At 41.4% G+C, this 20,602-nt stretch overlaps 2 protein-coding genes across 4 annotated transcripts; both read right to left on the bottom strand.

Moving 5' to 3' along the window:
- Positions 1-946: 946 nt before the first annotated feature.
- YEATS4 (YEATS domain containing 4) lies at positions 947-6,826 on the bottom strand. The gene is made up of 7 exons (XM_068935333.1): positions 6,589-6,826; positions 6,108-6,227; positions 5,334-5,400; positions 5,139-5,233; positions 3,533-3,625; positions 3,365-3,452; positions 947-1,541 (listed from the first exon to the last, which is right to left on the bottom strand). The coding sequence occupies exons 1-7, from the start codon at positions 6,637-6,639 to the stop codon at positions 1,372-1,374; spliced, it is 684 nt and encodes a 227-aa protein (XP_068791434.1). The 5' UTR covers positions 6,640-6,826; the 3' UTR covers positions 947-1,371.
- Positions 6,827-7,624: 798 nt separating this feature from the next.
- Positions 7,625-15,909, bottom strand: LYZ (lysozyme). 3 transcript variants are annotated; one of them, XM_068935356.1, is made up of 5 exons: positions 15,637-15,887; positions 11,890-11,974; positions 9,968-10,129; positions 9,317-9,395; positions 7,625-8,074 (listed from the first exon to the last, which is right to left on the bottom strand). In XM_068935356.1, the coding sequence occupies exons 1-5, from the start codon at positions 15,640-15,642 to the stop codon at positions 8,008-8,010; spliced, it is 399 nt and encodes a 132-aa protein (XP_068791457.1). In that variant the 5' UTR covers positions 15,643-15,887; the 3' UTR covers positions 7,625-8,007. The 3 variants fall into 3 exon arrangements, with proteins under 3 accessions (XP_068791457.1, XP_009670021.1, XP_068791467.1); XM_068935366.1 differs by having other exon boundaries at positions 7,631-8,074; positions 15,649-15,909; XM_009671726.2 differs by lacking the exon at positions 15,637-15,887 and having other exon boundaries at positions 11,890-12,134.
- Positions 15,910-20,602: the final 4,693 nt, after the last annotated feature.

The following is a 20,602-nucleotide window of genomic DNA, read 5'->3' as shown; positions in this document are numbered from 1 at the left end:
ACCATGCTTGGACAATGGTACAAGAAAAACTCTAGAAGCTGGTAGAAATGGTTGTGTAGTGTGATCAGTCAGCAACAGCACCAGTTAGAGCACCAGAAAAATTTGGCTAGTCTATAGTGCTTGGAGGGATCCGCAAGGACACCTCTCGCACCAGAAGCCCCATCTTCCTCAACCTATATATATATTTATATAAAAAAATACCATAAACCAAGTAAGTTCTGATATGTCAAGAGTTTTAGCAGTTACTTTTTCATATTGAAGAAACTCTCTCCGCATTGAGAGATTCAATCTGAATCTTTAACAAACCATGATAAACATCAGCACTAGCCTCAGATATAAATAAACTAGTACTTTGTTCTCAAAGCACCAATAACATCAATTTCTATGGCAGTGGGGGGAGATTTGATTCTCTGCAGCAGAGTTTATTGCAACGTGGTATCTTGAAGTAAGGGCACAGATAGATGGTCAAGCCTTTCTAAAATTTGAGGTAGTGCCATCACTACAGGCTCTTCTGCGTCTACAAAAGAAGTTGAGACATACCAAGCAAAAGATCATGTACTGATTTTTCAAGAGAACACTTGCTAGTTCCTTAAGAATGAAGACAGTACAATACATTAAATAAACATGTACAAAATATGGCAGGAATTATTTCCTGCTTTCAAGCTTGAGCCCTATAGTTGATACATTCACATGCATTAAGGCAGATGTAGGGATAGAAAAATCTTCCTCCAACTTGTAGAGACAGAAGTTACTTAAAACCCTATTTTCCTGATTTTAAGCTTTTTTCCAATTATAATGATAGCAGACAAAAGTTACGGAAGTCACTATAACTGACAAACTTAAACAACTTGCATACCATATATTTCGACCTTGCCTTAACTCAAGAGGAAGCTATTTATGATGATTCTTGAAGCCCAAAACTGGAAAGAGGCATTAAAAAAAAAAAAAAAAAAAGAAACACTGCTTATTTTATTTTCAGCTTTAGAGATGTGTTTCTAAACAATGAGTAGAAAAAACAAGTAAAAAAGTAAACGTTAGCTGCATTTTGTAAAAATCACATTAAACTAATACAAGACTTAATACAAAGTTACCACTCAAATGCAATAAAAAGAAAAGTAACTAGTCTGGTCTCCAAGACTTCTTTTCCTTAAATTAAACCAGTAAATATCCACAGATTTTTAACTGTAAAAAGGGAATACAAGTTTCTTTTTTTTTCCCCCATTTATAAAATTGATTGCCACATACTTCAATCATTTGCAAATGAAATTCATAGATACATATAGTCTCAGGTATGGAATTTGAGAGAACACACAGTTCCATGATTGAAGTCCTTCCATTTTCAGTATAGCCTCTTTATGAAGTCAATGCTTGTCACATATCTTTAGATTGATCATCTTCTTCAAGTTTTCTAATTTCATTCTTTAAACAGTTGATGGTTTCACGACTTGCTTTTAATCTTTCCTTAAGCTCAGCAATTTCAAAACTGGTTTTCTTTTTGGCAGCTTCCAGCTTCTCCCTAGTTTTAACTTCAAGATCTGCAACTGTGGTGATGATAAAGAAAAATAAATACTGTGACTGTAATGAAAAGTTCCAATTATTAAAAATATATTTTTAAAAATCATAACAGTAATTTAGATGTATGTCCTGAAAAAGTTATTACTATTAGTCCTAGAGATTCAAAGATTCTCAGATACCACTTCAAGTTCCACGAGCTGGAATTAAAAAATAAAATAAAAAAAAGCAGAGAAAAGCTTGTTCGGTGACTTCATTTAGCCTAGTCTTGCTGATGGAACTGTATAATTCAGTAAATCAGTTTCCACAGTAAAAACATTTTTAAAGATTAAATAAGAAGAAATTGACATGGTGACAGCAAAAGAAATGGACAGTTACAGAGTACTGACAAATTAACTCCCTACTTAGTTCCTTTTTCCATGTGCTGTAATGCACTTCCTGTTCCGGTTGGAGTTCAATTCTATGGATCCAGGAGATCTAGCAGGGCAGACTTTGCTTTTACAAACATCCTACTAAGATTGCTTTATTAGGAAGTCAAAGCTTTATTTTTATTTGTTCTTGCACGAGTTTTTGGTCAGTATCAACAAGTCTTTTCCAAGGCAACAAATCTGCACAGACCATGGACAGCCCTCCTAATCCTCATCCTAGTCCCATAACTGTGGACCGTAAAATAATAGATCAACGGTGCCAAGATGATCCTGGATTTTTTGTTTGAAAATATGCTACTGAAGCACATTAAGGAAACACACAGAAAAAAAACAACTAAAAAAAAGTTGTCAGCAGCCAGCAAGTAATTTCTATGTGTGCCCAGGAGAAATATGCAGAAATTTTACAAAAATGCTTAAATTTGGACAAGGCTTTAAGTTCACATTTTTTAAAGTATTAAAAATGTTGTCTTCTACTCAAAACCATAATGACATGCAATATAACAAAAAAAAATTCCACCTTAAAACTGGTAGAACTAAGGTAGAAAGTTTACATAGTTCACACATCCACACACCCTACTAGACACAAGGCAGATTAGAACCCTGAATTTATAGGCCCTCATTTTCGTCTAGGTACTCAGCGCCTAAAAATATTTGAAATCCGTTGTCAGGGGAACATGTAGATAAGCCAAAGGACAAATGACTAGAATAACAGTATTAGAGTTTGTAACTAACAAGGTGGGATTTGGGCTCAATAAACACTGTATTTGCTTTTTGATAGTAGAAGATAACAGACCAAACTCAGAAGATCATGGATGAAATCATTACTAAATACACTATTTTATAAACAAATGTATTTTCATTTGATTTCCTTAGTTTCCTTGAAGTTTCTGTTTTACATTTAAAGATAAATTAGATATGAAGGAGACAGAGAACATTAAGCTATACCAAAGTAGTCTGTTATGAAACGACCTACAGTTAAAGGGTTCGACTGGAAGAACTTCCAGACACTACCCTTTATTCCAAAGGGCCTGCTGCTTTCACTGTATGAATACAGAATGTTTCATATTTCGGCGCTAAAGTCTAATCCTTACCTGCAGGTAGCAAACATACCACTGAGATAAACACACTTTTTACATCAAACACGTTGGCCTGAATTTATTCTGTTTTAACTCATTTCAAAGATGTTAAACTAGGCATAGATCCTGCCATCACTCCTTATATTCTTAAGGCATGATTACTTTACTTCCAGCAGGCAAACAGATCTAAAAATCTTCAAAAATTTTCAAATAAGTATTACAATCTTGACAAAAGTTGAAGCTTATTTCATGCAAAAAAAAATCACTTTCTAGCAGCAGCCAAATCTGTTGTACTACTACCACCACTTTTCTATGTCTAAATTTACTATATTATTATTTTGAACTTACACTCCGTTTCATGCTTATAAGCACCTAGTGTTAGTTGACGAGACGTTGTTAACAGCTGCTGCATCATTGCAGTAGGATCTTGAAATATCTAATGAAGGAGAAAAAGATACATGGAATCACTAATACTCTTTCAAAATAAAGTGAAGATTACATTAACCATTTTCATACCATTTCATCATAGAATTCAGAAACTACAGTTTTCTTCCCCAAGATGGCATTGGTGTCAGACTGGAAAAGCTTCAGCAAATGATACAAGGTTACCTATTAAAAAAAAAAAACAACCCACAAATTTATTAGCTTTACAACTGGAGAGAAATACAAAGAGTGTTCCAAATGAAAATAAGTGCTACTTGCTCTTCCTACATGATTGTATATAATTTAAAAATCTTTTAGGAATGAAAAAATTACTCTGTTCTATAATTTCAGTAAAATTGCTTAAACTAAATATTCTTTATTAAACATGTTAGTGGTCCAAAGTCTGCTTGAAATCTAAAAAAAAAAAAAATGTCTGAGCGAGTGGAATCTAAAACAAAAACTAGTGGTTTAGGATTAATGTATAAAATCTTTTTAAAATACCTCCTTTTAAACATTTCCAAATAGAAGAGATGATTTTAGTTTACACAGACTTTGCCACGAAATTAGTTAGAAAGTGCTTTCTAGGACCGTATCATCCCTTCTTGTGGGAAACCAAACCAACAAGCGAACAGGAAAATACTATCACAGAATCTCTGAACGTCTTTTCACTGGAATTTCTCTCTACAGGGAGAAATTAATCTCCATTACTGTCACTTACAGTACAAGAGACAGAAATGAACACAAGCCCACTCTGACTCTGGTGAGCCTCTGATAACCCCGACTATGACCTGGGGAGGGGGCCGACACACGCAGCCAGCCAACAGTTCTGTTCCTTCCACAAGCAGACCTATGAATTACCATGGAAGAGATTCAGTGCTTACTTCCCCTTGATCTTTCCTGCCAGGGAAGGAGAGGACAGATAACCTAGCCATTTGATCTGATTATTCCTGATTACGCCCCCTTTAAAAAAAATTCTCTTAGCACTGCTTGTGGCTTACATCCTTCAGATAACTGTGACTCAGAAGTAAATGAGTATGCACTAAAAAGCTAGGTTGGAATGAAAAGGCTTCTACTCCTCAGATTGGGCAGGTTCTAAAACAGCCTTCTCAAAAGAGAAGCAAAGACAAAAACACCAAATCAACTGCAGGCCAGCTTGATCAAACCGTGAATGAAATTAATAATGACAAGTCTGAATGCAACTGAGCATGATAACGCAGAAAGTCCCTTCTAGTCTAACATCAGTAGTTATGCAATTAAGAAAGACAAAATTAATTCTAACGCTTTATATAACTGTAAGCGTCTTAACCTGGTTTTCTTAGGAAAGAGGCCAGTAAAAACTCTGTTGCTTTCTGACCGATTTTGGCCAAATTTGAGAGACATACAAATCTTTAAGATATTTAAATATCCTAATATCCTATAACTAGGAAGCCACATGGCAAAGAAACCCTCAATAAGTGCTCAACCCAGATAAGGTGCAACATGCGTTCATGTATTAGGAAACATCAGAGAAACCAAACACAGGAAAAGCCCCTATGAACACCCTACCCAGCAGGAAAGCACAGAAATCAGAGATCATGGTCAACCACTAAATATAATTCATACAAGAAGAGGGCACATTATTTCCATGGTTAATGGGATATATTTTGACATATCATCATAATTAGTTAAGCATTATCAGAAGTCTGAAAGAAATACTTACAGGTCTTTCATTTGGATCAATGAAAAATATCTTAATGATTATTTCAAATTCACCCCAGCCTGTTTCAGCGATTTCATACGGTGGTTTGGTAACAACTGCAACAAGAAAAAAGAAGCATTAAAACGGGTGATAGAGCCTCAGTGGAACTAATCAAAATCCTAGATCTAGAAACAAATGCCAAAACGCAGAACCTACCTCTTAAAGGATTGCCATAGCTTTCGTGTAACTTGAATTGAATTTTCTTCACATAGGCAGACATATCCTAAAATGGGAAATAAGTTATTTGTGATTATTTACATAGCATACTAAATGACTTTATTCATCAGTCCCACATGCCTGTCATTTCTACTGGCGTGGCTACCTTTAAAAATAGGGGAAAAAGTAAGCATGTAAATCCAAGGGATCATAATACCACGTATGTCCTTCAATATTTTGTCCCTATAAATGTTCTGTGATTTCCCTCCTCACTTATGAGATCACTCCAAAAACATAAAATGAAAATGGTTCTCTCTCTTCTTCTTCCCAAACACCCTTCTGTCCTTTCATCAAGTTCTGCCTTTTTTTTTGAATCCTAATTCATTTCTACACTATATTGCTCTACTCCATAGTACTAAAGATTAACGGGGTACACTATTCCATGAGCGTTTTTCCTCCTCTATCACTGTAAGTCCAAGATGACAATGGCATTTCTTTCTGCAATCAAAATAACGTCAGCAATCAAGTATACTTTAACACACACAAAGAGAAAACTAGCAGGAACAATTATTTGTAAAATTGCTCTAACTTTGAGAAGCCTATTAAAGCTGCATAAAAATAAGCACAAGTTCAAGCACCTACAAGACTGAGCAGATAAATAAATTAATTAACCATTACAAGCAACGCTTTTTTAATATAGTTACCTAAGAACAAGGGCAATATACAGGATCAACGCACCCAAGCCGCTCTGTGAACCTGGTCCCGTCTACCTACCTCATTTCTGTAAGGCTTTACATAAACCGTCCATTGATGAGTGTGACCATCTTCTTCTCTTTTCTTTCCAAAATACCGCGCAACATTTCCATACACTATTGGCTTCACGATAGTAACGCCCTGCCGGGGGCGGGGGAGAGAAGGGAGGGAGCGGGAAAAAAAAAAAAAAGAAAAAGGAAAAAAAACCCACGTTGTTTAGCATTCCAGGAAAAAAACAACAACAAAGACAACCCCAAAACAACCCAGAACTCGTCGCTTTGAAAAGCGTGTACTTAGCAGCTCCTTCCAGCCCGAAGTACTCCACTCTTTAGCCGAGCCTGCGGCTCAGCGCACAAGCTGGAGCTTCCCCGGCCGCGCCAGCCCGCGCTGCCGCCCGCGGCCGTTACCGGGCGGCTGGCGGGCAGCGCGCGCCGCCCCGCGGCCGTTACCGGCCTTCTCTCCTCCTCCCCCCCCCCCCCCCCCCCACCCCCGGCAGCGGCACCTTCACTCTGCCCCCGGAGTCAGGCCCGAACTCAGCCATTCTCTTAAACATATTGCACCGGAGGAGGAGGCGCCGCCTGAGCCGCGCCGCCCGCGCTCAGCCCCCCCCACCCCCCTCCGCCCCGCAGCAGCGAGGCCAGGCCCAGGCCCAGGCCCCGGCCCAGGCGCAGCCCAGCCTCGGCGGCGGCAGCGGCAGCGCCGGCCCCACGGCGGTTGCCCGCCCGTTACCGCCCATGCTCCCCCGCTTCCGGCAAACGCGCTGACGTCGCCGCGGCGTGGCGAGCAGGGCGGGGCGGGGAAAGGAGTGGGGAGTGGCGGGTGGTGGTGGTGGTGGGGCGGGGGGGGGCGCCGCGCGCGCCGCGGCCCGAGGGGAGGCGCCGGGGGAGGGGGCGCGCGGGCGGCACGTGGGGCGGGGCGGGGCGGGGCGCGCGCTCGGCGCGGCCGGTTTGCGGCGGTGGCGGCCGTTGGGGCGGGGCGGGCCAGAGAAGGGGCGGATGTGCCTTTGCTGTCCGCCGAGCTGCCCGGCCGACGCGGGCGCTTTGCTCCGTCCGTGCTGCTTTCGACACCGGCTAGGAGAGGCGATCGACGGTGATGCTTGGAGGCAGCCTCTGTTTTCCGGCTCAGTGCGGTCTCCCGCCAAGCTGATCCCCTTCCTAGCGGTGGCGGCGGCAAGGCGTCGGCAAGCCGGACAGAGCCGGGTCGCCTCTGCCCCCTCGCAGTGCTCCTACCTGAAAGCGCCTTAATATAATTCAGAGGGGATGGATGGGTGTGTGAGGCGTACCGCCCGCCGCCTGACCTGCGCGTTTGCTAGTAGGTGACTCCCTCCGCTTGATAAATGATGTAGTTGTAATACCTACATATTTGCGTCAAGGCAAAATGACCTTGCCTAACCGGGCCTGTATAGAGGAAGTTGGAAAACGTATAGTTGCCTGATGTATTTTCTCAAAAGAGAAAGCATTTATGTGTCCATCATTAAGAACTACTTCTAAGGGTTGTGGATATGAAACTATACTGGCAATAAAAAATGAAATATAATAACCACTGGAAAACCATATGCAGGTATATTTTAATGATTAATACATTTAAGCTGTCAAGCAAATATCATATTAGTACGCAGTCACAAAACCGAACAACAAGATTTCAGTTAAAACAGATTTGGTTTATGCTCATGTCTACGCTGCTACAAAAATGCCAAACAAGCGGTACGGAACGCAAGCCAGGCAGCTGGGTGGAAGTATCAGCCATGTCATCAGCCAGCAATAAAACACTGACTCTTCATGAATTAGCCGTGTTGCAGTAATTCGCCTGAATTTTATTTTGATCACAATCAACTCTACAAAGAAGCATGTTGGAGAAAGGTTTGCTTTGTGTGGAAGTTGTTCACCTGAACGGAGAATAAGCTCTGCTAAACACCAGTGCCTCATAGTCTGCAGCCTCTGATCCACTGGGAGACATCCCTTCCTTTGCAGTGCTTTTTCCACGCTTTCCTGAACAGAGGAAGATCAGGACAATTAATGGTGGCAAGCTCGGAAGTCAGTACAGAAGGGCTTTTCTTAGTAACTCTGATTTGCATACAGAGCTAACTTCTGCAGAAGACCAGTTTATATGTCAAGTAATTTGCCGCTTCCCAAAAGTTTCCTGCAAGCTGGCTAAAAACACACTATCCACTGACTGCCAGCTGCCTCTATCAATGACTTGCTTCTTTGTATCATGATTCAATACCAGGCAGAATAAAAAATCCCTGCAGTTTTTAATCAAAAGCTCTGTCTTACCAATAATTTAAAATGGCCATTTCCTTTGTCACCAGATGGAGGGGGCAATTCCTACTGTAAAAAGAGGATTTCAGTTCCCCTCACATCCCCTCTGAATTATTCAGAGTATGCGAGACTGCTGGTATAGATTGTAAAGAAATCCTATGAGATAATGGATTTGTTACATTGGAATTTGGACTCCAGAAGCCCCAGATGTTCAACAATTAGAACAGTCTATTTAGAAAACTCCATCTTTCTGAGATACAGTGAAATGCGAATTATATTCCATCAGAGGTAGGTGAGGTTTAGTCTTCTGTGCTAGACACAACCATTAAAGTTGGCCCTAAAACACTTGCCAGCAGGTGACATGGAAATTAAAAAGGAAGTGCCAGCTCCAGAGATGACTTAATAAAACTGAAGGCAGCAAAACCTGAGAGAGAGGCACAGTTAAGTATGCCTGATTTAGAAACTTACAGTATACCTAAGGCTACAGATTGGACTGCTCTTTGCGCTATTTTATTCTGTGAGAGTAGTAAATTTAAATAGAGCACTTGGCTTTGTTAAAGCAGATTAAGAAGACTTACTCTTCACTTGGCAGTCAATAAAATCAAAACTAGTTACATGCATGCCATATTTATTTATGTCATTTTTATTCAACAATGAATAGGTTCTCTTACAGTCCAGTACTAAAGTTTTCAGAGTAGAAAGCTGAGACAATATTCCTACTCTGCTAATATTGTTATGAAGTGTTTGATGCACATCACAGTTTTAAGAACATTGAGGATTCCACAGTTGTAATGTACTGCCAACTGATCCTCAGTTTAGGTGTTTTAAATTGAAATATGTATGCAAGCAACTGCTACTATGTGCTTGTTCTTTCTAAACTTGGTTATGTGAAAATGAGTGATATTCCCTCTCTCAATTGTCTTAATTTGCTCTACAAATGCAGTTTAACCTTTTTAACCCATTGAAACCTACCATGCATTCATGCCATTTTTATCGCTGACAACCCTCTTTGCGCAGTTTACAGACGCTGTTATGTCTGAGCTCAACAGTGCTTAAAAAGAGAAGGAGGAAAAAAGGTCAACATTTTTTTTCTTTTCATATTTTTACTTTAATAGTCTTCAAATACATCCTTAGATGTGACTCCTTACCTAATCAGCTCTCAGGAAGCAAAAGTTCCCTACCCCTTACATTGCATGAACTAGATCTCAAGTGGACAGTACTTCTCAGGTATGAAGTATTATAGTACTTCTTTTTAATACAAAGAGAGTTGGCAAGACTGGCATTTGGGCCAGTGTTTTGCAAGGGGTCAAGCTCTCACTGCCTTTAAGGTAAAATTAAATTTTCTCAGGTCATAACTACTAATTAATAACTGGCATCTATGGAAATCTTTTTGCTAAAGGAACATAAAGGCGGACGAAAAGGGCAGTATACTTCCTACTGTAAAGAAACCTTTCCCTACCACACTGCAAATCTCCCTTTTGAGGGAGGAAGAAGGGGCTTGAATTTTGTTTTGCTTTGTTTTTTAAGATAGGGCTGTAACCATCCTTCACGTATCTATTTGCAACTGGAATGTGAAAGGGCAGCCCATCATGGTATCACCTCAGAACATTATACTGAGCTCACCTGAGCACGAGATATTGCACGCGTTCTTGGCCCTTGAGGTCCTACCATCATTGCACCACCAACGGCTGTTGATCTGTAAAATCCCATAGTCAGTACTTCCATCACGGTTACGGTTTATGGCCCTTGTGTCAAAGCCGCTCTCAAATTTTGCTGCACACACCCCTGTCAAAGTTTCGTTTAAAAACACAAACAAACAAACAGAAGGACTATTACTTTTTTTGATCTGGATATCACCCCATCTCATCTCTTTGTTAAAAGATGATTGCATAAAGAATGCCCATAACAGATGGGGTTTCTTTTATTCTAATGCAACTATATATGAAAAAAAACCCCCACATGTAGTATGTCTTAACTTCAGAATGTCTTAAGAAACCCCAACATGGGATCTCTGCTCTTGAAATAAATTCAAATAGGCTTCTGTAAATTGCTTTTCATACAGAAGCACAAATCAAGCCCAATAAACATTACTACAGAAACTGAAAGAAGTACTACCATGTCCACAGCATCGCATGGTTCTGACTGTTTTTAATCAGTGCTATCCTTTACCCAGGCAAGAATGAAGCTCAAGTAAGATTTCACAAAGGAAACTTGGGAAGCCAATGCAGTGTTGGGGCATTTTTACCACCATTAATGCCCTAATTTTTACTTCTAAGGGTGCAAGTGCAGACATCAGGAACGGGAATAAAGATCTACCAAAGATTATGCTGGTACTCTCTGGAGTACCTTGTTTCTTTTGTGGCTCCTGCCCATATGACTGTGGGTGGCCTTAGTCCACATATCTCGCGGGATGCTGACCTAGTGGGTGAACTTTGGCTGGCAGGGTATGTTCTGGAAGGGGCAGCTCCTATGACGCTTTGAAGCTTGCAATAGCCATAGCAAGTAAAGCTGGTCTCAAACGTAGCCCCCTGAGGATGCTTTTGGCAAACAGTGCAGACATAGCCAAACAGGTGCTCATGTAGCTCTGCCATGAGGCACACTCCTGTGAGATTCTCTGCACAATTACCTGCTCACTTTAACAAGGTTTATTTCAGCTACATGTATATGTCACTGATCAAAGCAGAAACAGAGATTTTGGTGAGGGGCCATGATCAAGGCTTTAGCTTTCCCTTCGTGTGACTTAACTGCCCTATTTTGTCCCATTTACACGTCACTGTATCTGTGTTAGGGCAGCAAAAAGGAGGAAGGATGAGGACAGTGATTCTTTGAAATGTGGACACTGTGTGGTCAAAATGTAGATTGCTGTCTAGATTCTGGATGAGAAAAATTATATGCTTCCCTTAAAAGGAAATTGGTTTAACAATAGTCTATTATCACTTCCCCTCAGAGAAAAGACATCTTCACCCTTCCCCTCACCTGAGGACACTACTCCATGTCTTTAGGAGCCCCTTTTTTCTTCCTGACTGAGCTTTCCAGAACAGCCTGACCAGTGTCTCTTCTCTTTCATTACTATTTCTAATAATCCACACCAAGCAAGCCTGGAGGTACTCCTGTCGATGCTCCCTCTGATAACAGTGCCTCCGCCTGGCCTCCTGTTTGCTCTACAGCTTTATCTTCCTGCCCTGGTCCAGCAGTCATCTCAGAATAGACAACACAAAAGACAGACAACTGACAGAGAAAGGTACTGAAGTAAGTAAAAGCAGTGCAGTTATGGACTGGGGAGGTGTGATGAGACAGACTCATTCCAGGAAAAGCTTCCTGATGATGCTAGTTTTATTAAACTGTGGAAGAATGACAGGGAAAGAAATGGTAAAGAGAAAAGCTGTAGACAATACCTGCAGTCTGTGCCGGCTGAGATGCATTAACCCAGTGGGCTCTTAACTTCTAAATTCCAGCATTCACACAGGCCTGTTCACTTCAACAGTTTGTTGAATGGTAATTCCTACCTTGTATACCCTCTGGAAATCATAAGATAGCAGACTTACAGTGTCCCAGGCTGTATCCCCGGAAGTTATCCAGTCCAAGACGCTTCATAGCTGCTGCCAGCTCACACCTTTCATAGATTTTCCCCTGAGCGACCAGGGGTAGGAGGCAAAACCCAAGGATTAGCAAAGACTTCATGTTGTCAATGTACTACACACAGTCTCTAAGCACTGAGACTGCAAGCTCTCCTGCATTTTTCTCTTTCTTTTTTAACCTTTCCCCACCCCCTTTTGCTTCCTCTTCCTCTGCTCTGTAGCAATCCAAACCAAATCTTGGGTATTTGGGAATTTCCCAATACATACAGCATCACTCTAAACATGTCAAATTCTTACACTGTGTGGAAACGACGACCTTACCATAAGAGGACAGAGTAATGTTATGTCAGAAGAATCCCTTTTAAATTCTGTCCCAGTACCTACTGAAAAGGGAGTTGGCTATCTAAACTCTGCTACTCATAGGTATTATCAGATATTATCAATCAAAGTCCTGTTTTTACTGCACAGTTATCATTCTTTATAAACTTATCACCGTTAACAGCCTAACAAAAATAGCCTTAGTAGATGAAGAAGTTTTAATTGGCATGACTACTAAACTATTCTCTGACTCTGCAAAGGTGTTTCTTCTAATCAAGGGCTGAAATATGCCAATATAGCATTCATATATCAATACGAGTAAACTTGTCATGCTGTTTGCCCTATATTCTTATACAGTGCCTGAAGCAAAGCTAGGTTTATCAGAGATGCGGATGCAGTGGGGCTGTGGAGCCATTCACTAGTGGGATGGACTGCATAGTGCATCGAGCAGGCATAATTGGGGAGGAAAGTTGCAGATGCAGCCTTCTTAGACAAGGACTGATTCATCAGGAGTGCTAATCTCTCCCTAAATGATGAAGCATAAAATACCCTCTGCACTACAGTGCCTACATATTGTTCTTGCTTTCATGGTAGAACTAATATGAGCATGTGGGTTTTACAGCTAACCTGGAAAACTTTGAGGTACAGTTTGTACAGTTTATCCAGTGGGCACAGGGAAACTGCACTACCAAAAGCAGATAAATGACATTGAAAGCTGGCCTTTTTTTACTAGACTTTGAAATTCAGGTCTTCAGATCTTATCTGACCTCTGTTGGGGGCAATAAGTAACAAGGCAAAGGGACACCTAAGTACCATAGCTTGTAGTAAAGGTCTCAACCTCTTCATGATAAATGCAGCTAAAACCTTTAGTCTTCAGATCTAGATTTGCCTTCCTCAAGTTTTTAATCCTCTCATTTGTAAATTGACTTTAGTAACCAGAATTATTCAGTCACCAACAGGGAAGAGACAAAAATCTTAAGAAATTCCTGCCTTGCAATCCACAATTAGTATTTCTAAATACCTGTAAAGAAATGTGTGGCTTTCTGTTGGTCAAACAGCAATATTCACAGTTACTTCCTCATTCTCCTGCCAGTAGTTTAACAGTCACCTGTAGTTGTACTGACCCTGACTTATCTGTTTCTTCCACTGCTAAGTACCAAATCGGGGTTCTTTGAACTTTATATAGCACCGTTGTTAGAATACTCATCTGGGACAGGAGACGGTCTCATACCTATAATGTGATTCTTTTTATATTAGGTGGAACAATGTCAACAGGAGATACGGAGAGATCAACTCTGGAATTAGGTAGTCTTTAGAGCATGGACTCTTTCAGGTCCCACCCCTCATGCTTGCTCTTCAAGGGCACCCTGGCTGAACAAGCATTCAGCTAGAACATTTCCAGTAGGAAGGGCCTTACACAAAGTAGCTCCTCCCTTTGTGATCTGAGGGCACTCTCTTGAAACAGCTAGGTTTAAATTCTTACTCCACATCAAGAAAAAAGAGAGATCCTAATGTGGATCTGAATTACTTCTTTCTTTTCTTCATGATTTGTTCAAGGCCTAGAGTCCAAGTATTCTGGACAGGCTCAAAGGATTAAATCTTTGAAGCAAGACACAGGGAGAAATGCTTAAATTGCAAGTCCCACTAGGATCTAGGCACAAGCAGCAAGGCACCATTGAAATTCAGTTGATCCTACAATACACAGTGGCAGAAAGCGTATTTCAGGAGCTTCAGCAGTTTGGCATCCAGATACTTTAGACACCCTTTGTGTGGTGCCACAGCTGAGTGGGTCTGTAGGTGTAATAGAAGTAGTTATACATGCTGTTTAAGAGTTAATATTAGTGCATGAGTTAAAAGTTAAAACTAGAGTTGGACCAAAACCAATATGTATTCTTAAATATAACAATAGTATTAAACAAGATAGACTGCCCTAGTAATGTTTGACCCATCAGCCCGATGACCCGATAAAGGAGACGTGGGAAGGAACATGTTCTACTACATGTTTCAAGTGTTTCCAAGTTGAGGAACAAAAACAAAAGTCATAAATCAAGGAAGAGTTGGACACCACCCGGAGAGAAGAAGCAGACCAATGAAAAGGAGAAAGACCCCTGACTCTAATTCACTGATTGGACTAAGGGAATGGGGTGATTAGATTGTAAGGAGATAAAAATCCAGGGATTGCAAGAAGCGGGGTCCCTTCTTGGAGGAACCCAGCTCAAGCTGTCTTACATAATAAAATTGATCGACTAAGAGCCAGCTCTCGGATGTGGATAGAAAACCTAGGGAACTCCCGTATCCATTAACATAGGGGATCTCCACTTGGGACCTGGAAAAGTAAAGTGTCAGCAGTATTCCCAAGTCCCTTTGTTAAGGATTTAGCTTTGTACCTTCTGTGCCAGTCACCACAACCAAGGGGTGGAGCTTGCTCCCTCCAAAGCCCCCCAGCACCACTGTAGGCAGAAGGATAGCAGATACAAGACCCTTTTCCTTCCAGTTTCTAGCAACAGGGATTAAATGCATGTTCTCCACAGTATTCCTAACCACTGCTTTTCTTCTCCCCAGTTTGCCTCTCAGCCCATGTCTAGATCATTAGTTTGGTTCACTTTTGTTCTTTTAGGAAGCTCATTACACAAACTTTAATGAACCAAGCCTGTGGCTACAAAGAGAAGCCACATTTGTTCAGGCAATGCCACTGTCAGTTAAGAGAGCCGGCAGCTACACTGTGCAAACATTTTAGATGGGATCACCTCACCAAACTTTAGACCGCTAGTAAGTAGGTGTCCACATCCGAACTAGACGTCTATTTTAGGATGAGATAAATCACGCTAGAAGACCTGACAGCTACATTTGGTCACATGATCCCCACCCTTCGAAACAGCACAAAACTATATGAAAAATGTTATCCATACAGCAATACAGTGAGGGAGACCGCAGCCAAGGAATAATTTTAAACGTGAAATTTAGGTGTTTAGTCTGGCGGTCCTATCTCTGAAAAGTACTGTATGGAATTCTTCCTTGTAAACAAAGTTCTAGAAACCTGTGTAAGCAGAGATTGCTTCACTCATTGCTGACTATGGCCACATACGGGAAGGTATGCCTTTAAACTGCAGCTCACAGCACAACAGGAGGAAATATCTTGCCTCTTGTGAAAGTGAATAACCACAGCTCCAGTTGTTATTTGATTCCTGTTTGAGCCGATACTGTAATTCCTATGAAGTCTGCTGAAACTGCAATGTATTGCACACATTTTTAGGAGGTAGCCATAACGCATTTCTTGTTAAACCGCCTAAGGGTGACCCCTCCAATCACCCTGCCCACACCTACTTAAATGAAAAGGAAATAAATCCCAAACTTCCTTCGTTCCCTTCCCCCTCGCACCCCTATCCAGCCGCTCACCACCATCAGCACCTTTTCAATGGCCCGTCGTCACCTGGAGCCCTTTTTCTTCTGCCTCACAGACAACCCCTGCGAGCTCTTTCCCTGCCTCCCAGCCCTTCCTCACAGCAGCAGCAGCAGCGTGAAGCAGTAGCCTCACTGTAGCGATTGTAGCAGGTGTTGTCCTGTGCCCTTTCCACCGCGGCCTTCTTTGTTGGTATTTAGCAGGGAACTGCATTCCCCTTGTTTCTTCACATGGCTGGATTTGCCCTAGCCCATACCTGGGGTCAGGAGAGGGAGGGGGGTCTCGACTAGGAGGAAGCAGATACTTCCTCTCGCCCTTAGGAGGTGGGTTAGTGAGCAGCGGTGGTGGGAAGCAGGGCTCCATGCTCCCTCCCCAGGACCATTTATGCCGATTCTGAGCTGGGGTCGGGAGACACTGCTGAGGGAAAGCTTTCAGGACATGGCAAACTGTGAGGGAAGCGGCTGGGAAGGACCAGTAGTGCCCTGCCTTAAGTGATACACCCCCAAAGAGAAATTCCCTGGGGGCGGTTGTCATTGTAATGGCAAAATACTCAAAGTATGGTAGCTCCTGGAGCAACCACCAGCCATTTCATCCCTGCTGCCAGGAAAGGCTGCATACCAGCCGGAGGTTGCATCATTTCTAATATTGACAATATTAGGATTGACAATAAAGGATTACATTTGTAGAGCTGTTTTAAAAATCCCATGTGCAGGTGGAGGAAGATCTTTAGACCTTCTGTACTCTCTTATTGTAGAAATGAAAACAGGGATTTATTAATTTCAATTTTTATAGTCAATTTATAAGCAAGTTACCTTTCCTATTCAAAAAGATGAAAATCATCTTTTCTCTCCGGTTTTCTCTATTTAATGAAAAGTAAAATTTCCCTTCATGAAAGGTTACCTTTGTCTAAGAAAGATTCTGTTCTGCTCATCATAACTGCCGTAAAAAGTTGTGGTAGGAGAAGCTGAAGATCCGGCTAGCTGTAGACATATTTGATAGCATAAAAATGCATAGTTTGAGAATCCAGGGCAAGCACACTGGCTATAAATTTCTGCCGGAATAATGATCACTTAAAGTAATTAGCAATAGTAACATTTTAAACGTCATGTTAAAACTTCAACATTTAACATCCCATTTGTGCCCTGCAGAACTATATTTCAGGCTGAGTAGAAATTCTGGAAAATAACCCTGCGTTGATTCACTTTTTTAATTCTTTTACATTATGATTTTTTCCTGTGAAAGCTAGAAAAGGTTTTGGAAAAGATATAGAAGGAGTTTTTGTCTGCCTTTCAGTGAACACTCAGAAAGCTGAAGCACAGTTATTCAGCAAAGCACTGATTAAAATTTACAATATTTATGAACCAATTCACAGAAATTTATCTCCAGCTATGCTCACTTTATCTCCAGCTGGAAAATAACTGATTTTCTAGGTCTGCTATATTGCTGTTCCGTTTTACGTTTTGACTTGGAAAAAAGCCCCAACCCACTCCAAAGGAAGTAAAACTTGAAAAAGTCGTCTTTCTTCAAGTTTAGGTTGATTCTATGGGTATGAAACATTTTGTCCAGAATATGCTTTTGTCAAGGTTGAGTGGGCGCATTCACCATTCGCTATCCCCAAATACTTAGAGACACTCCTGTGTCTGAAGCTGAATAGTATTTTCCAGCCTGTGTTATTATTAATGAAGAATGGAAGAAGGCACTTTCTCCTTCATTTATTTAGAGTGTGGGGGCGGACGCAGAAGAGGTAAAACTGCATTTCAATCATTGCCACTCAGCCAGTTACAGTATAATACTCTCTTATCGTGAGAACACTAAGTAATGGTATCTGAGCTAGGAACACCTTTCTATTTCAAAAGCTGCACTTAAAGAAGCCTAATATAGGCCGTTTCATAGACCCTGAGTCTATGGTTCTCTGGAATTATGTACCTTCTTTTGTAGGTCTGTCAGCTTCCCCTGTGCCAAGAAGAGCGCTCTTCTTCTTTGATATTGAAAATGTTTCTGAGAGCATTAGAAAGACAAAAAAATAGAAAGGCAATTCTACCTTTACACACAAAATCCCTCATGAAAAGCTTGATCATTGAAAGACTTTAGTCAGGAGGTCTTGCCTTGGATCTAACAGATAAATCCTTGACTATGTGTTTCCTTCTAATCCAGCGTTCTGACTCCGGATCATAGAGAAGTAAAGATATAATTAACCGCACTTAATCAAGCATCTAGGCAGCATTAATCAGACCAGAAGCTAAGGCTTGAGGGTGTATAGAAAACATAAAGCTTTCCTTCAGCTTGGGATGCTTTTGGATGGGTTGACACACTACTAGGTAACGTTAATGAACAGGCAGGACAGCATCTAAACATCACTGCCCATGCTGTCTGTCACTTGAGAGCACCTCTCATTGAGTGTGTGATTGCAAGCACAACCATTGCTTGGGTAGCAGAACACCTAGAACAGCAGCTGTTTCTCTGTTGTCTCTTATTTGATCATTTTACTGTAGTGAAGCAGCAGGAAATGCTGTGATGATTCTCCATGCAATCCACTGGATAGGTCCATTACTGCTTATGTTGCAAGCAAACTACCGTATGGTAGTTTGGCAAACCACATATCCAGCTTGGTGTGCGCTCACATAAATCATGCTTGGTTTTTCAGTGTGCAGCCAACACTGTTTGCTGCAACCTTGTTATTTCTGAATTCTGCTGACCTAGATACCTACTTCATCTACCTCTTGCTTAATGCCAGCCTGCCCCAAACGTTCCTATTTGGTTTTTTGGTGATCCTATATCTCACTTGTTGATTGAAGAGGAAGAAGCAGGAAAGATCAGTTCCTCTTGTGACAGACAGCTGGACAGATTGTCAAGATTACAGAAAAGTATGGCACTTAGAGTAAGCTTTGTTAAGGACAAAGAGACATAGTGGAAACCACAGCGAAAATTATTAGAATGCCAATGGGTTATTTCAAAGTAATTACAGAACAGAAGCAATAAACTGCACAAACGCGGTTCCAAGGAAGTTTCTCTGCTATTTTAGGAGTCACTCCAACTAGTAACATCAACTAGTAAGGACAGCGAATGGTAGGAGACTTTTGGCTAGACATTTTTCTTTCTAAAATTGGGTCAAACCGAGTTCCAATGGTATCAACAGAATGGGAAGAAAAGGCACTGAAGAATTAAATGACCACTACACAGAACACAAAAATAGACTAGTATTTGTCGAAGATACAAACTTAGAAGGAATCATCCCTATAGAGGAGAAGGATATCATACAGAACAACTGAATGATCTAGAAAATGCTATTACAGGAACAGAACAGGATTTAAGAGAATCAAGCGTACCTAGGGACTCCGCTGAGAGAAAAGCTTTTGTATCTATTGTAAATAACTGAGTATCCCATTTAATTACAGGATCTGCGAGACCACAATGTGAGGCTGCAGTGGGCAAGATAATTCCAGTAAATAGGTTAAATGCTAATGCCACCATACAAACTCTAATAAGACCTCATCTGGAATATGGAGAATATTTCTGTTATAGGAGTATATATTCTCTCCTGTTACAGGAAAAATGAACTGAAAGGCAAACGTGCAAGAATGGGGGCAAGTGGGCAGAACAGAGTCTGTCCTAAAGAACGGAAAAGCCTTACTAAGCTTACCAAAATAAAGGCAGGGGAACTATAACTAGTTGCTATGAATGCCTTAAGGGGTTAAATACAATGGGAAGGGAACGACATAAAGTAGAGAACAATATCCGCACAAGATCAAATGAATATAATCTGGCCAAGAAAAAATTCAGGTGGCAACTTAGGAGCAGTGAAATAGTGGGATAGCCTTCCACTAGGAGCAGAAGGAGCGAAAACCCCAGATAGACTCTATTGGGTTTTAAGATGACTCTCAGAAGGCGTTATAAGATGTGGTTAGCTGCCACAGTAGGAAACTAAACTTCTTACTCAGGCTACCTTCTCCATGTTGCTACTTAGTTCGCTCAGTTGATCCTGCAGCCTTGCAATGAAACATGCAGGGCTGAAGGCCCCCTCCACCCTTTTTACCTGTAATTTGCTGTGTCGGACATGACTTGTCACAGATGGGAGAACGGGAGAGAAACAGACTTCCATTTTTTTAAGCCCCACACAAAGATCTGATCACCAGAAGAACACCATATTAATGGATTCATTGTTTGAATGTTCACAGGCATGAATGTTACTAGCAGCGTGGAAGCACATTTAAGGAAAAAAAAAAAAAAGAGCAGAACTAGAGAAACTGGCACAGAACACATGCAGGAATAAAGAAAATCATGTCAAGAGTGGCAGTCTCCAAAGCAGTTGCTTCCAGGGTCACAGGAAAGTAGTGGTACAAGGCCAGTCACAGGGCAGAAAACCTGATCTCTGTAGGAACAACAGTGGAATGAAAAAATCCGCACCACAAGATGGCATGGAAAGGCCTGGAAATAGATGGGATTCTTTAAGTGAGACCGATACCCAGGTTGCTACCTGCAGTGGAAGAAAGGCCTGAGCAGCACCACGCAGTGTGGTAGACAGAGCTAGTGCCCAGTGAGACTGGGAGAACCCTGAAGAAAACAGCTCCTGGAACCTGCTTCTGCCAACCTACTTTGGGGACTGCCACACACAATCTGCCACCACCATGCAACTGCTAAGCACAGCCTCCACCCAAGTAGGCAGTTTAGGTGAAGAATTATCACATGCAGTGGTCTTAAAAGAAATGAGGAAGGATCAGAAGTTGGGCCACTCCGGCCATAGTTTTAAAACTCCTGCTGAGTTTTAACACTCCAAAAAGTGTCCTGGTTGTGCAGCTCAAAGCATCTAGCTACCCTCGTATTTGGACTTCATTGTGTAGCACCGTGCCTACTGGCTCCCGAGGCAGAACCACCCATGCACAGAATAAACAACATGCTCCCAACCACATTAACGGCTATGTGGCTGCATATGGTCACAGCCATGCTGGTTCCTGCTATCAGCAA

Source organism: Struthio camelus, chromosome 1 (assembly GCF_040807025.1).
Source record: "Struthio camelus isolate bStrCam1 chromosome 1, bStrCam1.hap1, whole genome shotgun sequence".
NCBI classification, from domain to species: Eukaryota; Metazoa; Chordata; class Aves; order Struthioniformes; family Struthionidae; genus Struthio; species Struthio camelus.
This window is presented reverse-complemented; position numbering and strand designations above follow the sequence as displayed.